We start from the raw sequence: 22,226 nt of genomic DNA on the forward strand, positions 1-22,226 counted from the left end.
CACAAACAGCATGACATGGACTAAGTTCAGCCAAGCTGAGATCCCAAGTGGAAGCCTGAGTCCCAGGGCAGTGCCTGAGGTACATTTCTATACCCATGGAAGGAGGGGTATGTCCTACTCACCAAAGCCACCAGCAAAGCAGTCCAGAATGGGGGTGTCTTCACAGGCTTGCTCACGGAGCAGAAGGTGAAGATCTCCTTTTCCACAGAAGGGCTGCAGCACTCATAATGTGCAAAACACCACGGTGCACTGCTTCGGCTGCTTCCCCGAGGAGTACTTGATACCATCACGCAGCTGCCCATCAGCATGCACTGGCTGGATGCAACTCGGGATGGCACACACAGATACAGTCGTGCTGTCAGTTTGGGAAAGCAGCTCATGATCAATAGGGCCCCTTCTAAAACAAGCAACCTACCAAATCAACTCCCCATGAAATATTTTGGCTCTAAGATCAGACACTATCACTTCTATCAATAATAAAGTGTTTCCTAAGTCAGCAGGAGATCATAAAGAGAAGATTTTCAGGATTTCCATTTGGCAAAATGTACCTTTCTTTGTTTTTTTTCCCTGCACCTAGCCTAGGTAACCCATCTCTGGCTTGAGACAAATGCAAATTGCCCTTCAAGAGCATACCGATTTCGCCTCAAAATCTTATATAAAGCTATGAATGTTGTTGAACTTAAGTAAGTAAGTGTGAAGTACAAGTTTTGCATAACAAATGTTACTGTTCAATACACTGGGCACTTACCACAGATATGACAACTATAGCGTTCACTTAAAAAGATCATCCTTCTGCTACACAAATCATGTAACTCTACTGATACCACCATAACCACATCAGTATAAAAATGCAGGAAGCACAGAAAACTTGGTCACCAATGCATAAACACCAAGAGTACTTTAAATGCATTAGCCATGGTACCCATTTCCTCTATACATTGAATCACAAGAACCCAATACTCCACTACTCAATTACAAATGTAATTTTATTTAATTTCTTCACTCAAACTGAATTTTCTCATTCCAAATCTTTACTGAAAGAGATAGTAGTTAAATGCTTAGAAAAAACAGGAACTGCTCTAGTAGGCAGCTAGCGAAAGGTATGTATCAATACAGGTATGGAATGTAAATTTCAACTCATAGAGATCACAACATACAAAGAAGATTTTTATGCAATCCAGACTTACAAAACAGTAACAGTTCTTTTCACAAATATTTTAACAGAGTTCTGCACAGCAATCTTGTAGAAAAGTAATTTGTGCAACACCAAAATAACTTATTGTTCCTTAGTATAAATTATTTTTCATTCCTAAAAGAGGTAATTTAATACGACTGGGCAGGATCTGACTGGATTTGGTGATAGCAAAATATAAAAGATGTTGCTATACGCAGAAAAGGAATATGGCATATGCTACAGTATTGCAGGGGCTAGTTCTAGGAAAAAAAAAAGAAAGTCACCTGCAAGACTAAGGCTTCTGCTGCTGTATAGAGGCTGTGCACCAGGAAACACCTGCCTTTTTAGTGCTTTCACAGTCAACCAGCAGAAGCGTGCTTTGGTACTTGCACCTATTAAAAAATACCTACCACTGTGGGTTTCTAATTTGGGTTTAAAGTCTTCAAAATAGCCTTTCTGATTTTGAGGAACAATCCACATTTTGGTGTGCTTTGGAGGAGATGCCAGGTAGAAACTAGGATTCACACTTGATGTAACACAAAATCCATTCCTGATTTCTCTCTCAACTGCACAAAACATACAACTAAAAAAGAACTAATTGTCTAGGCCTAGAAACATGCTTGAATAGTAACATTGATGGAAACGATTCGCAAAGTTTAAAATTACATTAACCATAATTTAAATATTACCACTGATTCCCAGAAACTTCAGTGCTGATGCAGTACAATCATTTGGAAAAGTACGAGACAAAGTGTGGTACAGATAGCACAGATTAAAATTCCCCAAACATCGTAATTCATTTCCATTATGTTAAAACCATATATTCCTCAAGGTTATAGATAAAGCTTCAGACGGAAAATCCGTTTCTTCATAATATAGCTAGAATGTGAGTTTTAACCATCTTTACTTTAGGTTTCTTTTACATACAGGGATCAAAATAGACTTCTCATTATGACTAAAAATATAGATTTTTAACTACAGAACCCAGCAGCCATTTTTCTGCTTCTTTGCCCTTCCCCCCAAAAAGTCAAGCAAGGTCTACAAAAATAGCAATTAACTTTAAAAAATAGGTTGCTTCTTCCAGCAAATTTAAGTTACATTCAGATGTAATATAGCTATTTATAAGGAACGATGTTGTGGCAAGACACCAAGGGAGGCATGCTGTGTTCAGTTTCCTTCTGACAACAGCTGCGCACATCAGTGCTAATCTTGGTCTCTATGAAGATCAGTATCTGGTCTGATACTCGTGGTGCCAACGATTGAAATCATTGTAGAAAACCACTATGCTCCCAGATGCCATGCCAGTCATTATACACCTAAGAAAAGCACAAGACCATATTTGTTAGTGAACCACCTCACGTTCAGATATATGAGCCAACACACCAAAGAGTTACATCAATACAGGCACGAGAACCCAAGGCAATGACCAACTTCCACCGAAGACAGCTAGAGCTGGAAGTGCTCCACATACTAGAAAAGTCAGGCTCTAGGGGCTCCCATCTGAGGCTTCCAAGGACTCCAGCAAGCTGGATTTGAATAAAACTGCCACCTCCGATAGATTTATGGATCACAGAACATACGAAACACCATGCAACAGTTTCTGTGGTCAGCCTGAAGCTACAATTGAGAGTAAACAGAATTGTTTACCAGCATCACTGTCCTGCAAGGCCACTTCAGGTTTCCTGGGATTATTTCTTGGCTTGCTTGGTTGGTTTTTGCGGGGTATTGGAGTGGGACGAAGCCCTGATGAAGCAGCACAGTGAAGGAAGGCTAGGAGAAGTGTTCATTTCAGATTCGCCTCCCCCATTTAAGCACATGATCTAGATGAAGGAATTGGATGTGGGCACAGGACTTCAGTTGGAAATGTTAGTGATTGGGTTTGAAAGCAATCTGAAGGCTTTGATTGTTTTGGAAGTTCCTGAAAGCAATCGCTGTGCTTTCCCACCGAGGCACTCTTTCTTTCTAAATTCCTTACCCTTGGCCTACTACTAGAGATCATTTAGGTCGGTTTAAAAAGCCATGACCCTGACATAGCACACAATTACAAGGGTTTCTATATAATCTTTTTTACTGTCTCATATTAAAGTTTTAGGAAAATCAAACATATGAGGACATACAAAATTCTGGCATTTTAGAAAAAAGCCTCAGCATTAAAAAAACATTCAGAGTAAAAAGCTGTACTTTTTTCCATCAAAACAAAGACCGAATATAAGATCATTGTGTTTTGATAGTAACACACTATTTCATTTCAAGAGCACCATTTTGATTGTTTTTGTATTAGGTTAAAATGTCTTTTTACACACTGTCACTCACTCACATATATTCATGCATACCAAATAAATTACTCTGAGTAATTACCTGTAATTACTGAGTAATTACTCAGTAAAATACTCTGAGTAATCTCTTCTGAGGTTCTGTGTCTTCAAACCTGAAGTGAATAGGTTCCTAACTTGAGCACATGGATAAATTTATAGATGTCCATATTAAACTTCAGTTTATTGATATGCAAAGATTATGTTGACATGCCGTTAATTACCAGTTTAAAGATTCCCTAAATGCAAAATTTTTACATTTCAGAGGTCTAAAATTCAACAGCTGTAACTCCAGTTTTTGAAATATTTTTAACAGCAGGGGCTTTTTAATGGAAAACTGCTTCTTCCAAAATGCCTATAATCTCTAATTATGCTTAACAAGAAGTTGTTGAATGTTTGATTGAAGTCCACAGATTTTGCTGGCTTGGATTTTTTTAAGTTCATTTTATGTAAGTTTTAGAAATGTAGTCCAGGTAAAAATGTTAAAACATTCAGTATGGACTTCAGTAATCGGAAGATTAAGAGTCTCAACAATATGCTTTACTGCCCAATGTAGGCATTCCTAAGGGATTTAGGAGCCAAATCTGCTTGAAAAGCACACAGGAACTCCACTAAGCAAATATACCAAAGCAAACAAAATTCTAGCTGGCAAGTTAGAAGTGTGCAAATGAAATGGTAAACATCCATCTTATAAACAAACAATACTTTTGTGATAAAAACACAGAAGGACTTTTAAGTACAGCTGCATTGGAAAGCGTAATGTAAAAATGCAGTAGAAATATTAACCGATTGCCTTCAGTTGAAGGAGTCTTCAAGGAGGGTCATGCTTTATGTGGATAAAATAACTTTTCTAGAAATGAAAATTAATATTTGCTTTAGCAAAACATGGACGTGTGGAGGGAATCTTATTGTGCAACTATTCTAACTGTTCTATTTTCAACATAAAGGTCTGGAATTAGGAATGTGATTTGTATCATAAGTGAAAGAAGAAACATGAAAAGCACATATGTAACCTTCCACCTCCATGTGACCCACACTGTACATTGGCACAGGCCAATAACTCAACCTATCTTCAAAGTCTGCCAAAGTAAGATTTCTTGAATCTCTCTTCATTCCCCCAAGCTGAAATCCTGAAAAAAATTATCTGCCCTAAATATGACATATTAGAAAGAAACTTATGCAATCGCAGAATTCTCAATATAATCACCAGGATCTGTGATCCACAGAAAATAAAAATCAGAAGAAAAACAAAAATGCAATTTAATTGTAAGTATATATTCTCTGAAATTCTTGTGAAGACCAGACTTTGCTCTAACCTTTGGTCATAAGACAGGGCCATGGATCGGATTCCAGCATCACACCCTGGGTAAGCAAAAAGCTGCTTGAGGTCCCACATCTGCCGTACCATGACAACTCCGTTGTCTCCACCTGTAAGCAGATACTGCCCATCTCGACTCAGCTGAATTGCCTAAGGGGAAATCACATGGATATTTGTCAGATAAATATGTGTTGCTCTTACTCCCCCTCTTTTACTTTCATAAAAATTTTCATATTGACAGCTGAATGTGTAGGGAGACTTGATATCAACACAAGCTTTTAGGAAGCGACATTATTGTTACGTTATTCCACCCAGCAACAGAATTAATGTTCTTATGCAGAAATGTCTTTAATACATTAGATGTCACTAGTTAAGTTTTACCTCACCTGTCATTTATTCAGTATTCCAAAGATCTAATATGAGGTCAGCTAAAGAAATCTACTCTTTTAATTAGCTAGATTTACAAGATCCAGCAGCACTGGCATTAAAATACAGTACCTGACATTCCCCCAAGGGTCTTTAATGCTAGCCTAGCAGAAGCTATCCTCTTTTTCTCTCTGGCAAAAGGTTGAATGATGGAAGGAACTGAAATGTTATACAAATTACCAGAATTAATTTAGACCAGCATTTTTAAACTCCTGCTCTGGATTAATAAGATAAAGATCCACCCCTCTTAATAGAGACTGTGTTTCCTTTTATCATCTATCCTGAAACTGCCTGTGACAAATTCAATGGCTTATACCCTGATTTTGCATGCATCATCACGGGGACTGATGGCAAATCTACATTTGAAATCTTTGTTTGGGATCCAGATAATGGAGAAAGATGGGATATAATTGGTTTTCACAGTGAAGACTTCTGGTAACAGGAATCTTCAATCTATTTTGATATTTCTTGTGTGCTGTTAGAAAAATCATGACAAATTCTGAGTACTTGGAAGAACAGCAACTTTCCTCAGTTACTGATGACTATACCAGATGACACTATCAGATACTAAGATGACTGGAAACCTAAGAAATATTAGTTAAGGAGGGATTTTGCTGGTTTAAATAGGCCAAAATGTGGTTTAAGAGAACTGAACTTGAAATTTTATTAAAGTGATACCCTATGGGGTCAGACAGACCATGATCCATCTAGCCCAGTGTTGTATCACCAACAGTGGCAGCAGGAGATGCTGTGGGGCTGGCCACTCTACAGTTCCTTCCCCTTGTGCTCCCCAGCACCCACAATCACGGCGTCAGGAATATCACAAAGTATATCTCTGTCCATTCCCTTTAGTATCTATTTATGGACATGTTGCCCATGAATTTTCTTAATCTGTTTTTGAGCCTGCTGATGCCTTCTGTGGAGGAAAAAAAAAAATAATGGCAAAAGTTGATTACAGTGCAAAATAGTTTTATGTTTTGAAGTGATCCTACTAGTTTCAATGAGTATCCCATAGGTCCCTCATTGTGGGGTTTCCTGACTAACAGTTCTGCATTCATCTCATCCATCGCCTTCATCATTCTGTAGACCTTCAGCATTGCCCACCTCAGAAAACACTGAATAAAACTAGTTCCCAACATTAAACCCTAGAAGACTCCGTTACTGACTTTTCTCACAGCAATACTAAGATTTTACACATCTTTTCAATACGGGTCTTAGCAATTACTACTACAGTAACCCTGAAGAGTACAAAACTTCTTCTGAAATGAAGACCCTATCCTGCTGCCATGCACAAAATAAACTTAAGTATAGAGGATACCAGGCCCTGATTTTATAGCCTCATCCTCCAACTATCTGGGAAAACTGAAGGGTTTGTAGGGCCTTCCAAAAAACCAAAACCAAAAAGTTGAATGAATTCTGTTATGTGGAATGACATCAGCATGAGCTACCAGCAAGATCAAGACCCTTAAAACTACAGTTTGGACCATTATTAATAACTCCTGTTAGCTGAAACCTTTTCCTATGCTTCCTGTTTCCAGATGCCTCTTCTGAGTTCTCTTTCTGACTTTTTCTCCCCAGCTTAACTTCTGTTTTTTCCCTTCTCTGCTCTCTACTTTTATTTTTTGTATGCAATACTGCACACAGCAGCAGCCTATCATCCTCTTCATTTGAGCACACAGAAGGGTGAGAAACAACTTTGCTAGCTGTTTGCTGGATGATTTGCTGTTATCAAAAGGAAAATAAGGAACTTTGCTACTGTGAAGCACTAATATTAAACTCCTGATCCTACCTAATCCTTCTCTCCATTGCTCCTACTTCCAGTTCCTATTTTTCCTTCACTCCTTTCTGCCTCTTCTTGTCTTCTCCCAGACTCTAACAAGTTTCTACATTCCCATCTCTAATTCTCTATTCCGGTCGCTCTTGCAAACATCTCTTTCATTCTGTTCTTGGTTCTATCCTTGCTTCTGCTCTTCTATCATCTCTGCTTTCCCATCAGTTCCCCTTCCTCATCCAGGATCACCTCATCACATTTCTTGCCATGGCATTTTTGTGCACCTCACTGTAGGGGATGATTGGTCGCGCGGGAAAAATCTGCATCCCTGGGCTACAGATGTTCAGTACAGAATGTAGATGCTAAGAATTACCTACTGAATGCATTTAACCCAAGTTTTGTGAATCAGCTAAATTTGGGCAGCTTTTCAACAAAATACACATCCTTCACACCAGGAATAATTCATGATAAATTTCAGCTCCCTCACCCAAGGCAGGGAGCCACAAAACATTTCAACAGAAAAAATGTAAAAATGGAGGATATTCAGAGCAATGGCTTTTAAATTCCAAACACACATGTTCTACAAATAGATTGATCCACTTTAACTAAAATATTGTTACTGCAAGGCAAGGAAATTGCCTCAAGATGATAGTCTATAAGCAAGATTCCAGCTCAAAGATTTAAATTTAGGAAACAGTAGAAAGAACTGAAGACAGGATCTTGCAAACATATCTCTCTCTGCTGAAGTCTGCAAGTATTTTGGCACTTGCAATCTCTGCTTCTACAGTTTTTCGATATGCAAAACTTGTAACATACTGTGATTTTAAATTCCTCAGGAAAAGGAAGTTGTTTTTTTAATATACAGAATTTATAGCACATGCACCACAAAAATGAGAGAAACTAAAACACAAAAATGTTACGTTCATGCAACATTAAAGTGTTTATACAGACTGCTGACAAGCCTATAAACCAAAATATACAGTGTACGTAAGATACTGCTTCGTGAACAGTAATAATTGAAGTCAGACATACTGCACATCTGTATTTTTTGTATTGCTGTACTCTATTACTATGATGCCAAATATATCCTTTAAGAATTATATGTGCAACACTTACATTAAGATAGAGTTTCTATATTATAAATTTTGAATGTTTACTGCAACAACTCCCAAGTAATCAGAATGAATCACACTGCTAAAATTTTATTTCACACAATTAACTGTAAAATGAATGTAATTGAAATACAAACATATACTGTAAACAAAATAGTATAACACTGAAAAAAAAAATTATAAACCTATTCCAGCTGTGTTTTGAATTAAGATGACAACACATACATGTAAATTTAGACTCAATAAAGCAGAATACATGGAGTTCTTTTCCAACCATATCTAAGTATGGAAATTTGAATACTAACCAAGGTTAGAATGGAGTATTCTGAGCTGAAGCTTCTCCCCCCAAAAAACAAATGTTCCAACCATAAATTGCTTCTGTGATTGTTTCTACCAGCCTACAAAAACGTGCTAAGCACCTCCCAAAGCCTCAAGGAGCTTGAAAACTCATTTAGAGACCCTCTTCTAAGAGTATAGCAACTCAGTAAGAAAGGGGTAGAAAACAAACTGAGATAAGACTGTGAAAATTATCTAGAACTTGCATGCACTGAGTAGATGATCATGAGATCTAACATACCACACACAATTATTAAAAAGATTATTCATTAGAAGCAAAAATCAATATAGGGTGGTTTTCTTCTCTATAGCAATGGCAGTCTCCTAAGGGTATTTTCAAATTGCAATGAACACTGTGACAAATAATTATTTGCTACACTTATAAAATTCAGCTGATGAAAATCCATTAACCTTATGGTCATGGTTCACTTGAATTTTATACTTGAGGCTTTTACTGAAGAAATGCTATATTAAAAAGCAAATTAAAGCCATTAATCTTTAATTCTTCCACTACCTCCAAAATTCAGTGAGTTTTGTGATCTTTTGATTAAATAAAGTATAGGCTTTGAACCCTTACTAATACCTACGCAATTTTACTAAGTCATTGGCTTGTCATGAAGACAAGATGTTGATTTATATATTTTTATTGTTTATTAATAAATTTCTCAGCCACTTGGCTATATATATATATATATGAATGAAGGAATGAATGGAAGAAAAAGGTCACCCTGTCAACATTTCAGTTTCATGACATGCCCTTCAAGATTTAACAAACGAAAGGATGCTTTTACTCCCAAGTACTCCAACTGGTATAGAAGATGACATGAATCAATTTTACTGTTCTGCTTTTCCCCAGCGTAGTTTATCTATGATTCTGCTCGGTATGAAACTGAAACAACTCTGCAACTAATCTTTCTCACAACATGAGCTTCAGACTCTCAAATAATCCCCAAAGCACACAATTTCATCAATGTTTTAAAAGCTGCATTTCTGACTTGTATTTCCTTGGAAAGTCTCAAAACTTTGCACAAATCCCTTTTAACATCTCAGATTTTTGAAAGGCAGTGCTTTGTAAAAAGGCAGAGCTGACACTGTGACAGCTCTGGCTTACAGCAGCAGGAGTCTTGTGGGCACTTCCACATTTCAAAACAGACTCAGGAAAGGAAAATAAATTGGTTCCTCTGGGTGAAACAGCATACGGTCTTTGTTTAGGGTAAAATAACTTTACTTCTCAGAACAAGCAGACTATTTAGAGTTAAGTTATTCATTAAGATATCTAAACATTACATGGTAGATGTACTGTGATATGCCTAAGCTCCACTGAGCAATACAGTATTTAAAACAAAAGCAGGTGGAAGGCATTGATTAGACTGCATTTCCCCAGAATGTCTGAAATTTTTCTAGCAGTTTTCTAGCACAAGAATACAAGAAAGAAAATCAGAATGTTGTTCCAAACATGGCTATTGAAAACTGTTAGTTTTGTCAATAATGTTCTGAAATACTGGTCCATAATGACATAGGAAAATAGAAACTAGAATGTTACATTAGAGATTCAACACTTACAACCTTTTCCTTCCCTTTTCTATCCTCCTCGAGCAAAAAACAACAAGAAGTGTTTGTCAGCACAGCCCATGGGTAGGTCTATTCATTTTAAATGCCCCTACTTTAATCATGCAGTTGCCACTTGCCTTCTAACATGATATAGTGCAGAAGCACTGGGAAAGACGCTGTAGGTTGTTTAAGCATAAAGCCCAACTGGGACCACTGGGAGAGAAAGAAAACAAAACAAAACAAAATAAAACTCAAATCCCTGTACATACGTAATTCTAGCCCACAGAGAGCGGAACTTCCATTGCCTTTAGCAACATTCCTAAAGCTGTGGGTACTGACTGAAACACTACAGAAATTGTTTTAGCCAGCAAGGGATTTCTAGATATTTTACAGATTTGCTGGCCTAGCTGACAACATAATCACAACTGAAAGTGACAGATTATCAACATTATTATTGTAAAAAGAGAAAACGCTGTGATATGTTCTTGCTTTATGGAAAGAACTGGGATTAAGGGTAGGCTGAAAATCTCAAAAGCATTTGTACAAGGACAGCCAAAGGTGCAATTTCAGAGAACTGAAGAAAGATTAAAAATTGAAGCAAGAATCTACATTAATTTGGAAAAATGGCTCAGGACAGAAATACACACATTCCTACTTAATTTCCCCAGCCTCAAATTCGCACTTGTGGCTGCCACAGCATCCAAAGATCGAATGCCCTCTCACCCCCGCAGACAGCACTCTCACTATGGAAAACAGACCTACGAAGAGAGTTATTTCTGCATATTCCACCACCAGTGTATCTGACATTTTGAAAACACAGGGATGCTGGATTAACAGAGTATAGTACACAACAGAGTTTTAGAAGGTTTGAAGTGGAATACACTGAACTACACTGGAGACTTCAGTGGTAATGGAGCATTCACTGTTCCATGTAAGTTATAAAATGGAAATAATGAAGATGAAAATACTTTCAAATATATTGACACATTCTTCCACCTTAAGAATTAATATGAATAGAGTCAAGAGAAGAACAGGTGCAAATTTAAAAATGCTCACAATTTTGCACAACATCTGAAAGAATTTCAGTAATTCTGTAAAACAAACATGAGGGCTAAGAGGCATTTTCTTCCTGAGACATCTAATCCAAATAAAGGAAAAACTTTTGAGAGTTTTCAGCTCAAGAGAATATTGGAAATCGCAGCAGCTGAGCTGCTGGGCTCTTCCATCAGATTATGAAAGTCAGCTTGGAGGTGTAGTACTGCTATATGCTCACAACAACAAAAGTCTCCTCATGCTGATGTTAAATAGTTAAACTGTTTTTATATAGGAGACACTTCTTTATTGTGAGGATGACTGAGCACTAGCAAAGGTTGTCCAGAGAGGCTGCAGAATCTCCATCCGTGGAGATATACAAAAGCCATCCGGACATGGTCCTGGGCTACTGGCTCTAGATGGCCCTGCTTGAGCAAGGGAGCGGGACCAGATCATCTTCAGAGGTCCCTTCCAACCTCAACCATTCTGTGATTCTGTGTCTCACAAACCATGCCTACTGGCATAGAGACCGTAACTTCAGATAATTCAGGTAGCTTAAATGCTGACCCAGCAATGTAATCTTGCTTCATGTCTCTGCTGCATTCTGTAACTTTCTAGCAGATTTGGTAATGCTTGTTCATTTTTTTCCCTTCCCTTTCCTTTCTTTCTCATTCAAGGAAAAAGTGGGAATATTTTTAATTCGAGGAAAGTATTCTTTTGACATTTCTGCTTCACTGCAGTATAGCTGGCAGGTTCTGCTCTGCTTCATAGGTACTATTTCATAGGAAATGTCAAAGGCCTGCATTTTGTATTATAAAATAACTTCCACAAAACCATAAGCTTAAAATGCCTCCTGCGTAGTTTTGGACTTCCTCCATGTCTCTTGCAGCTAAAGATGCGGAACCTAGCTGCCTGCTCAGCAAATGCCAAAGGGCTAAGGAGTTGAAATACAGACATATGCCTATAAAATTCCTGAAGCTCAACACAACACATGCTGTCTCAAGCTAAGATGAAGCAAGGTAGACAGAGATGCCAAAAAAGGGAAAGCCAACATCCAAAACAGCATGTCCAACGACCTCCTGCCTTCAGACTCAAAAGTAAAGCAGTAGCCTGGCTTCTCCTGGTCAGCAATTAGTAATATTTGTATTCTTCAGTTCAAGGAAATGCCTACAGGGTACTCCTTACTGTATGAACACAGTTATTTTAAAATTAAAAACAGTACTATTAGGAGTACATGGTCCCCTTAACTACAATTTTTTTCAGAATGCTGCTATTACGGTTTATTACCATATATTTCTATGGCCTGGCTATAGACAGAGTCTCCACACAACTCCAAAATTGATAGCTTTTCCTGATACTGGAACTGACAGTCCTTAGCACACATTTGAGTACACTCACCTTTATCTTGTCATCTGTTTCCATAGTGGCTTGAAGTCTCCCATTCACACTGAATACACAGAAGAGGCCATTTTCATAATATATGACACAATGGCCTTCCCTTGAAGCTTGAATAAGTTTTGGTCTCAGGCAGTTTTCAGGACCTGTTTCAGGACCTTCCAATGTCCTCAGTAGATCTCCATTCATAGAATGTATGAGACATGGTCCTTCTAACAAGACAGAATAAAATCTCTAGTTATTGATTTACATGCTCCTTTAAAGACATCATATATCAAATAATAAGTAATGACTTCTACTTAGGTAATCACTATTATAATACATTATAATGATTTTTACCACGCTTAAGTGGACTTTAAGGGTGTCAGGGAGTAAAATGAACAGCTTATCCCTTAAAAGCTTTGTATTAAGGTATTTTAGAGCACCTATCAAAACTAGTTAGAGACCTAACAGAATTTCTCTTCTGTAGGTTTTCTTTTAAAACTGGTAGTAGTTAATTTTCAGAGCACAAAAATAAATGTACTGAATCCTAAAATGAGATTTTCAAAGTACGAAGACACACAGAGGTAAGTGTAATGAATTTACATACGCAGGTACTCTAAAAGTATATATTCTCATATTAAGATTTTAACCCATACATGATCCACTAAATATTTGCTTTTTGATGTATTTGGAAAAATACCCAATTTGCATGTAAGCCACACGTGTTCACATGCATAAAACAGAAACACATACAGGTGCATATGGTGAGTACACCCAACTTTGAAAAACTGTCTCAAAGTAGGTACTTTGGAAACACTAAAGCAGAAGGATCCTAATTCTAAGAAATTTCCAGTTTAAAAATAATTGTGGACCAGCAAATAGGAAAATTATAAATAATATCCATAGAATCAATACCATTCTTTATCATTTGCCTGCCAAAATCAAATCTTTGAGAACACAAATGGGGCATATTACAGGCTTTGTAGCTAAGCTCAAAGAGCCTGAACAGAATCACTATAAAATTTAGTTGGTAGTTTATATAGACCCTTCATCAAACAAACAAGACAGCACATTCTCTTTCTCCTGAAACTAATTTTTGCTTCCCTTTCTGAGAAGTTATGCATAACAAATATTCTTCACCGTCCTGGCAGTGAAGAGCTGTATCCAACTGTATGCTATATGCAGTTACACACTGGATAAACAAACAAAAAGAAACAGTAATCAGTAAGCTATAATAGGGCAACTGATGAGGTTGCTGCTTCTTGTAAATGTCTGAATAATCCTCCATTTTAACGTGTTTAAAAAGAGGTTTCAAATTCCATAGCAACTAAAAAAAAGGTTAGAAATAAAGCTACCATAAACTTAATAAATTCTGCCACCTGAGACTATATTCCTTTTTGCATTAGGATTATAGCTTCATGAACAGAAAGAAATGACAACAGCTACCTTACCTTTTGAACCACTTATCACCAGGCCAAGTTCAGCACAAATGGTAGCACAGGTGATCTCGTAGTCATGTCCTGTCAAAATAGCTCGAGGAGTTGCAAAATCACCTTCAATAAAAAAACCCAACAGCAATCCTTGGTTACAATCTATTTCTAAAATTGCTGCTTTCAATCACTGAAGAACCTTCAGTTTCCTTGCTCTTTGAGTTCATGTTCCTGACAAATCACTTCTATGCTACTGTTTGCATATGGTTGTTCTGTACTCATATCTATATAGGACAGCAGCAGTATACTACAGGAATTCAGCCTGCACACAGATTTGCATTCTCCCCTCCCTCTGTCTGCCCCTCTCTATTTTTTTTTTTTTTTTTTTTTGTGGAGGAAGATATTTAAGTCAATTACTACCTTTTCCTATAACAGTCATAAGTAAACACAAGTGTTGCCGTGACAGGTACTGAGAGAAAACACCTACAGTGCCCAAAGATGAAGCAAAATATCCATTGTCTGATTTTATTTTAACCTAGTAACGGTGTTGAAACCTGAGCCTGACATCTAGTTCCTTTTAAGATGTGGAGCTGGGACCGTAATCAATATGAATTTCAGATGAGTTTGCAAAATCAAAATACCCAAACCCAACATTAATTACCGTTGGTCCTATTAGACATCTCCCTGCAACAAGAACAAATAAAACTGTATTTTTTTTGAGATTCTCTTTGTAATCAAACATATATGGATACCATAAATAAAAAGAAATTGTACAACTGGCACATTTAAAGGGGAAAAAAAATTATTCTCCAGGTCAAGACACAGAAAAGGTAAGCAAATGCTATAAAGCTCTTTAAATAGTTTTGTAACTTCACTCACGGGTCATTTGCTGGATCACCCTCTTCAAGAATGCTAGCATTTCATGGAAATCACAATCTTATTTCTGTACTACCATATGATTAGTTCATTCATAGCATTTTACAAAGCATATAAACTCTAAAGAATGTATTTGGGGCAATGTTATCATGTAGTTTCAAAAAGGATTAGATGAGTTTTTAAGCAGCAGGGAGTGATTTTACTTCACAATAAATGATGATATGTGAGATACGAACGAGGCAGTAAAGCAGTGGTAAAATCAAACTTTTTCTACTGCAAAAACAGGAGATGGTTTTGCAAAGAGACACAGTAGTAATAGGGCCAACTGACACCATTGGTTACTAAGGTAGCATCATTCAAATTACATTTGGGGTTGTAACTTTTCAAAAGATAAAACCAGCATAATGTCATTAGTTTGTCCCTGTAGAGCCTTAACATTACTAGCAATACTGGTACTGGGTCTTATTAGAAATTATGGAAATATATTAAAACAGGTAGCTACCCAGACCCTGCACGTGTACAGTGAGAGACTTCTGTGGAAAAGAAGTGTAGATCTGGGCTTGCATAAATAAAAGCTTAGCTTACTCTCCGTATTTTACATTTTTACTCAGACCATTTGCACCACCTCCCAGAGTGCCTGTGTAGCTGGCACATTCAAATGGCTTTTTAGAAAAGGTCATAATCTATGACAAAGTATCAAATCAAGGATTTTGGCCTTTCAAAATTTGATTTATTCTGAAGTTACTGTTATAATCTATAATTTATATCCACAATACAAAATCTTGAAAAGTAAATAAATCTGTTTCTTCTTAAATATATACACATACACTAAATATATACATGTAAATATATACACACACCCATATACATGTATGTTATCAACATTTTAAATCTGAAAATGCTTTGGAGTAACTTGCTGAATTGTCCCTAATCTCTTAATAAATAATCATTAAAAGCTATTGCTTTTGTTTCATATAATGTTTGGCAAAACACACTCAAACCCAGGAAGTATGGCAGACAGTTCAGAAGCAAAGGAAAAACTCCCAACAAATTAGAAGCATAAGGGTAGACTTAATGACCTCTAGGTGCTTCTCGGGTGGCTGATCCTACAAACGCTCAAAAACCTTTTAGAGAAAGTTTGCTCTATTGAACTTCCCTCACCTAAAATGGGGCAGGAACCTTCAAAGATTCATAAATGAACATTGTGTAGACAAGCCACAAATTTGCAGCTCTAGGGGAAAACGTAACAGCAACCATAACAGCCTTATTATCCAGTAACAATTTGATTTTGTTGACACAATTCTTTCTCCCTGTTGTCCCCAAGCCATAAAACAGGAGGCAGCTTTGTGCATTTAAAGCTCTTGTTAGTTTGTTTTCTTTTAAATGAGCTGCCTACATTAGGAAAATTCTGTAATTCTGGTTTTATTGCTTTATTTTGCTTTCTTTTGCTTTCAGAAATGGCATTTAACACATAGTTGCATAGATCAGCAAGGAATTAATCTAATTATACACTATACATGTTAATGAAACTTTTGAAATCAGAGAAGTTTTAAATGTGCAATGTTGTAGTAGAGGTAATTAATATAAGATGTTGGAGTTAGAAGGACCTGTAAGAAGCAATGTCTGAATGAATTATTAGGAGGCATAGATAAACAAAATCCTTATAGTAAACTTACTGCTTACAGCAACTACATTACTGTAGGCTTCACCTACATTAGGCTGTCAGTAACTATATATGTAAAATGTAGGAGACAAGATTCTTAAAACAAGAAGTAGAAACTGAGCATATATGTTTATCACAGTCCACAGAAAGGTAAAATTACATTAGTAATGCTCAGTCTTTTTAGAATTGGGACTTGACTTCAAACATAATAGAGTGTAAATCTACAGGTGGCAGGATCAGTGTTCATAAATTATATCAACTGTTTACTAAATTACATTTGTTCTAAAGAAACACCTTACTGCAAAAAAGAAATAGAAGAAATCTGAATAGTATCTTTAAAGAAATTAGGACTTGAATAAATACTGTAAAAGAGGAGTCCTGTGAAAAGTCAGGCTGAGTCCTTTGATAAGAATGTCAAGTATTTAGGGGTTTCCAAGCCTCTGATTTTCCAAATAATGGGGTCAACTTAAAAGCTGGTCGTAGAGCAGAACAGATTTCTTTAAAAGCTTTTAAACTGTTATTGCTTCAGAAGATTGTCATGGTTTTCAATAATGCAAAGAGAAAATTTTATTTTGTTGCTGGTTTAAGGGGCACCACTTCAAACTTCTCTAAATTGTTTTAGGGGAACCAGCTTGCAGACCTTTTGAAAAGCTGGGGAAGTGACTTCAAAGGGAAAAGAGTCTTTGTCCGCTAAGCAGGTTTACGACCACTGATGCAAACCCTAACTAAGGACTGAAAAGAATACTCTGTGCATCTTTATGGAGATTCTTAAGGAAGATGAACAAGTCAAATGAAATTAAAGATAGTTCAAATCCTAGCACTAATAACCAAGACACACCAGTTTTACAGATGTGCTTTTCTGAGCATAGTACATAATAATATCCTTAGTCTACACCATTGCTGGATTGCTACTTGAAGTTGAATGCTGTAAGAATCTTAATGCCACACTCACTTTGCAACAAATGTCATCAATGATTTATTTAAGTCACAGGAGGTATACATAAAGTTATTTTCCAGTAATGGACATAATACTTTACCTTTGCGGTAATAATTCAAATTATTTCAAAAGAACTCTCCTCCATTTCAGTAAATAATTTCTGCAAAGCTGTTTTCCCATAGAAAATAGAATAAAATATCACTCTTCCTTAAGTGACTGAAGTACATTTCAAATCATAAAATTCAAGCTTCAGAAGATAAAAGAAGAGCACATGATACCATGTCAGGTTATGGCGATATTTCAGTGAAAAAATGTTAGGCGTTTGGAAACTACATTTAAAAAGGAACAGCAGGATTATAGCAAAGTCAAAACTTTCTTCTAGTTTAATGACATCCAGAAAAAGATATGCCTTACTGGTTAACAAGAAATTGGTTTGTATTGCTGGGTCTTTCTCTGCTATTTTTTCAGCTTTGGTGATGTTACAAAACAAGACAGGATCATGACATTTTAAATCCATCAGTAAAGTTCTAAAATGACTATTTCTATATTTTCAGCACTAAGCTGTAAGAGCTGAGCCAAACGTAGGAACTTATTTAAAGAAAAGTATCTCCCTAAAAGGAAATCAAACTAGAGATGGACTGAAAAACTTATCTCACAATGAAACACACGACATACTCTTCCTACTATTTCTGGGTGAGATAATATTATGCAACACATTAAAATATAAAGTATTTGAGTAAGCTCCTTTTTATGTTTTATGCTGAGAAGACAGTTAATTATGATAAGTCACAGACAGCCAAACAGTCATTTCTAAATTATTATTCTATGATTGCAGAGGCTGTAGGGCACTTTTAAATGGCAAATTAATTATGTGATTTTATGTCAATATAAAATCTGAATTAAATGAAGCATCAGTTAATCTAACTATCTTTTTACCTACTTCTTGCAAAAATAAGTGACCGAGTACTTTCTCAGAAAGAGACATCAACGAAACCAAATTATATATATATAAGAAAAGTCTTCTAAAAATAGTTTTACAAATTTCACAATTTTGAAGTTGCTTCATATGATAAAAATTGAGGAAAACAATAAAAGGTTTGACATCAGTTTGAGAAGTACAAATGCACTTACAGAATATATGACATTTGGACAAAAGTGCTTTCAGCAAAATGTAAGTAAATCAAGAAAACTAATTTGCTGCTAGGCTTCTATGTTGATTATATAGCAAGTTTCAGAGTTTAATTACATCAAAGTGATGACTGTCAAATATTATATAAACTCTGTATATTAACATTATTTATAGATCACACACAGTGAACACTTAAATAACAGCCAACTGGTTAAAAACCCATTTCATTGGCGCAGAAAGGCTAGCTCTTTGGTGGATATGAGATTTTACTAAAGTGATACCACACAATTTGAATAATCTTTCCTTTGTAAATATGCATTTTTATGTAACAATGTAATCTTTCCACATTATATAGGAGCTTCATTGTTGTCTGGTTCTTCACATGACACTCCATCAGCATTTCCTCTAATTCTTTCAAACTACTTCCCATCTGTTCAGACTTTTTTTACAACAAAAAGTACAACCTTATGCCTAGATGCAAGTTTTGTTTTTGCAAAAACCACTTCAACCGTACATTTTCTGAAAAAGGAACAATATCTTTGAACAACACATCATTCTATCCTGAAGCAAAATCTAGAAACATAAAACACAGAAGATGCTATATAGTGCTGTTATGTTTCTTCAGTAAAGAAAAAAAAAATTAGATTTATCTTGTAGAATTCATTTCAGCAAATATAACACAGGAAAGCCTTACTGCACTTCTTCCCACAGTCACACTGTGCAACAAGTGACTAAAATTTATTCAGTACGAATAAGAGATTTTTCATACACATCATGTCAAGAGAACAGGTTCACCATGATTTCCAAAATAAACACAGTAAAGAAAAAGATTTAACAGGCCTTCATGAATTGGATATTACAATTCAGAAGTCAGTAATCGCCAGCCTCTTAATTCCTATACCATGTGCAATACGAAGCTTTCTGGAACGAGTTCACCCTTACTGGGGATTCATCTGCTAGAAATCCTGGAAGTCATTCAGCAGGACTCCTCCCACTGAATACAGACCTTTTTGAAGCTCCTGAAAAGTATCTGCAGGTGAATATTCAGGGTCAGCGTACACTAATATTTTAATATTTGCACCATCCCGACTTCATAAACTGCTACTTAAATATCAGCTTTGAAGTTTTAAAACACTGTCATTTTTGTTTGAGAATGTTCTAAAACAGCTTTATGAAGGGGCTTTTTCTGTTTATGCTAAAAAAAAAAAAAAATCTATTTTCTTCCTCTTTCTCTCTTGTGGTTTATACTTACAACTATTCCATTACTTGGTGAGTCCAAGAAAAAGAACAACAAACCTCAACAGAAAAGGAAAAACCCCATCAAGCAATTATTCCAGTCAGAAATAGCACCTACTGCAGAATTGCTGTAAGATAAAAGACATCTTACAACATACTAAAACGGACCAATAGTTGAAATTTATATAGTATTTTATACCTTGCGCAGAAAATAATCTGAGATGAGAGGTTTCATATGAGAATTCAGCTCAATTCAGCAGGTTGGGTTTGGTTTTTCTGTTAAAATACTATATTAAAATAACTTTGTTTAAAATAAGAAAAATCACTGCAAAATAATACTGTTCCATAACAGCACATTATAAAAGTCTGTGCTTTAGCTATTTGATTGCTTCTTTAAAGTTAATTTCAAACCAATGCACCAATAGTGCATTGCACTAGATAGATGCTTACCACCTTTTTGTATCCATGTAACTGGGAATACTGATGGCATACTCCAAATTTAGAGCATACATAAATTAGCTGGTTTTTTAAAAGTAACTGTTTTAAAACAGATACTTTTTCAATGAAGCAGACCATAATTCTAATTACATATAGTATTCTTGCACTCAGCGGAGTAATGCTTATCTCTGTGATGCTAGCGTTAATAGAATTTAGATCCAGAAACATTTACAAAATAATTTTCTACCTGAGTCAGGATTATTGTATTGACCAAATAATTTTTGCAACATTTAAGTTGGTAATTTTATTCCAGAATATAAATTATTATATCTCCTGCATTACTCTCTTCTGTCTTACATGGTATAGACTTTGAACTGAATGGTTATTTTTTCCCAGCAACCAAACAAGGTAAATAGATGTGATATATTAGTCCATCATCCCACCACTATGCATATGGTGCACATTAAGGTTGTATTCATTTACCATATGAATATAATTCCTTTTACCACATCAACTATTAGTTACAAGTTGTAAATATAGCATTGTTTTTCCTGGAACTCAAAGGTCTGCATTACATCATGAAGCACTAAATATCCTTATCCTTCTGGAGAATTTCATGCATATAGTTTTAGTGACACCTGAAGCTGTATACTGCCAAAAAAGCAGCATCCAAACTCTTCCTCTGTTTCCAGTCTCAAAATACATACTGCCTTCACTTGCATCTGGATTGTGCCTCAAAACTTGCTCTACAATGTTACTTGCAATTACCTACTCTGATTGACAAATCCTGGAACACAATCTCCCTTAGCCACTTGAAAACAAGGATGATCCAGATGCTGTGCTTAACACTATAGGACATAGTTTTAGCCAAAACAAATATTTATAGCACACAAACTTACATGCTCATCAGTACCAAATCACTATGACTATTTAAATGCTTTCTGAAGCATCAGTGAATGCTATTGCAAGTTCTTTTCAATGAAGAACATGTCCTCATATCTATCTATGACATGACTTTCTTGGCATTGTATAAATACAAAATTATATTGCTTAGGCAGCATCACTGCAGATCTCCAGATATACCAGAATTCATCCACTTGTTATACCTCATCTTCTTTCAGTTTAAATATTCAGAGGCTAGAACCTTCATTTATATGTCATTTCTAGAGTACTTGGAGGAATGAGGCCTCAACCTCCTTGAGGTATCAATGTGTTACAGTTTAAAAAAGAAATGACAGTGACCTTTTGTAGCTGTATAATTTAAGGCTCTGTTCTAGATTAATGCAAATAGTCCCAGTACTTGCTGCGCTGGCTACAACGGTGCCCTAGGAAGATACAGGGAATTGTAGGACCACTTACAGCATCAGGGCCTCTGTCCATTAAGCTTTCATGAGGCTTTCAAGACTAACATCAAATATTGCAATAAATGTTAGGTAGAAGAACATTTAGGGGTTGTTGCCCTTTTCAAAACATGTTACAGATACTTTTCTAAGCTTTGTGGGTCTTCTCTATGAAATAAATTTTACTGAATTTGACTTACAAGAAGAATAGAAAAATTTAATATTGCACTTACTAAAGCTCAAGGAAAAAAATAAAAAAGTACTCCATCTCTTTTTACAGTCGCACTTAACAAAACACTCCTGACCTATTTCCATTTCAGTTCATACATTAACCTTAAATTCACATTGTATTTTCTCATTATAACTTTAATAAAAAGGATAAAAATTATACTACAAATGAAATCAATTTTTTTTTGCACCAAATATGTGAAAATACATATAATTTAAATATTTTTTTACTAGGCAGTGCTTTGGAGTCAGTCCCAAGATCAGCTTTCAACTCAATGCCAGCAGATGGTGCTAAAGGATTCTTTCTTTATATACAATAGTGTGCTACTTGTCCAGCCATTTTTGAGAAACAAAGAATATTTGTTATGTCTGCAGTTAAACAGTGTTAAAGTAATACTGAATTATTTACTGCCTTTTTTTGAAGAAGCACTCACACAATAATATAATGTGTACAGGGGTAAAAGATAGAAGTACTACTGAACACCAAAAGGAGCACATGCAGACTGGTTTTGAACTCTCGGTGCTGTACTATCATAGAGC

General features: G+C 35.9%; 1 protein-coding gene across 4 annotated transcripts in view; it reads right to left on the minus strand.

Moving 5' to 3' along the window:
* Positions 1 to 968: 968 nt before the first annotated feature.
* Positions 969 to 22,226, minus strand: part of LRBA (LPS responsive beige-like anchor protein) — a 435,866-nt gene continuing 414,608 nt past the window's right edge. For all 4 annotated transcript variants that reach the window (XM_052772257.1, XM_052772239.1, XM_052772249.1 and 1 more), the window contains 4 exons: positions 13,861 to 13,962; positions 12,431 to 12,639; positions 4,803 to 4,954; positions 969 to 2,490 (listed from right to left, as the gene is read on the minus strand). In XM_052772257.1, coding sequence (XP_052628217.1) covers positions 2,400 to 2,490; positions 4,803 to 4,954; positions 12,431 to 12,639; positions 13,861 to 13,962 — 554 coding nt within the window. In that variant the 3' untranslated portion in view covers positions 969 to 2,399. The remainder of the gene's footprint in view (positions 2,491 to 4,802; positions 4,955 to 12,430; positions 12,640 to 13,860; positions 13,963 to 22,226) is intronic.

The sequence above is a fragment of the Harpia harpyja genome, chromosome 2 (assembly GCF_026419915.1).
Source record: "Harpia harpyja isolate bHarHar1 chromosome 2, bHarHar1 primary haplotype, whole genome shotgun sequence".
Lineage (NCBI taxonomy): Eukaryota > Metazoa > Chordata > Aves > Accipitriformes > Accipitridae > Harpia > Harpia harpyja.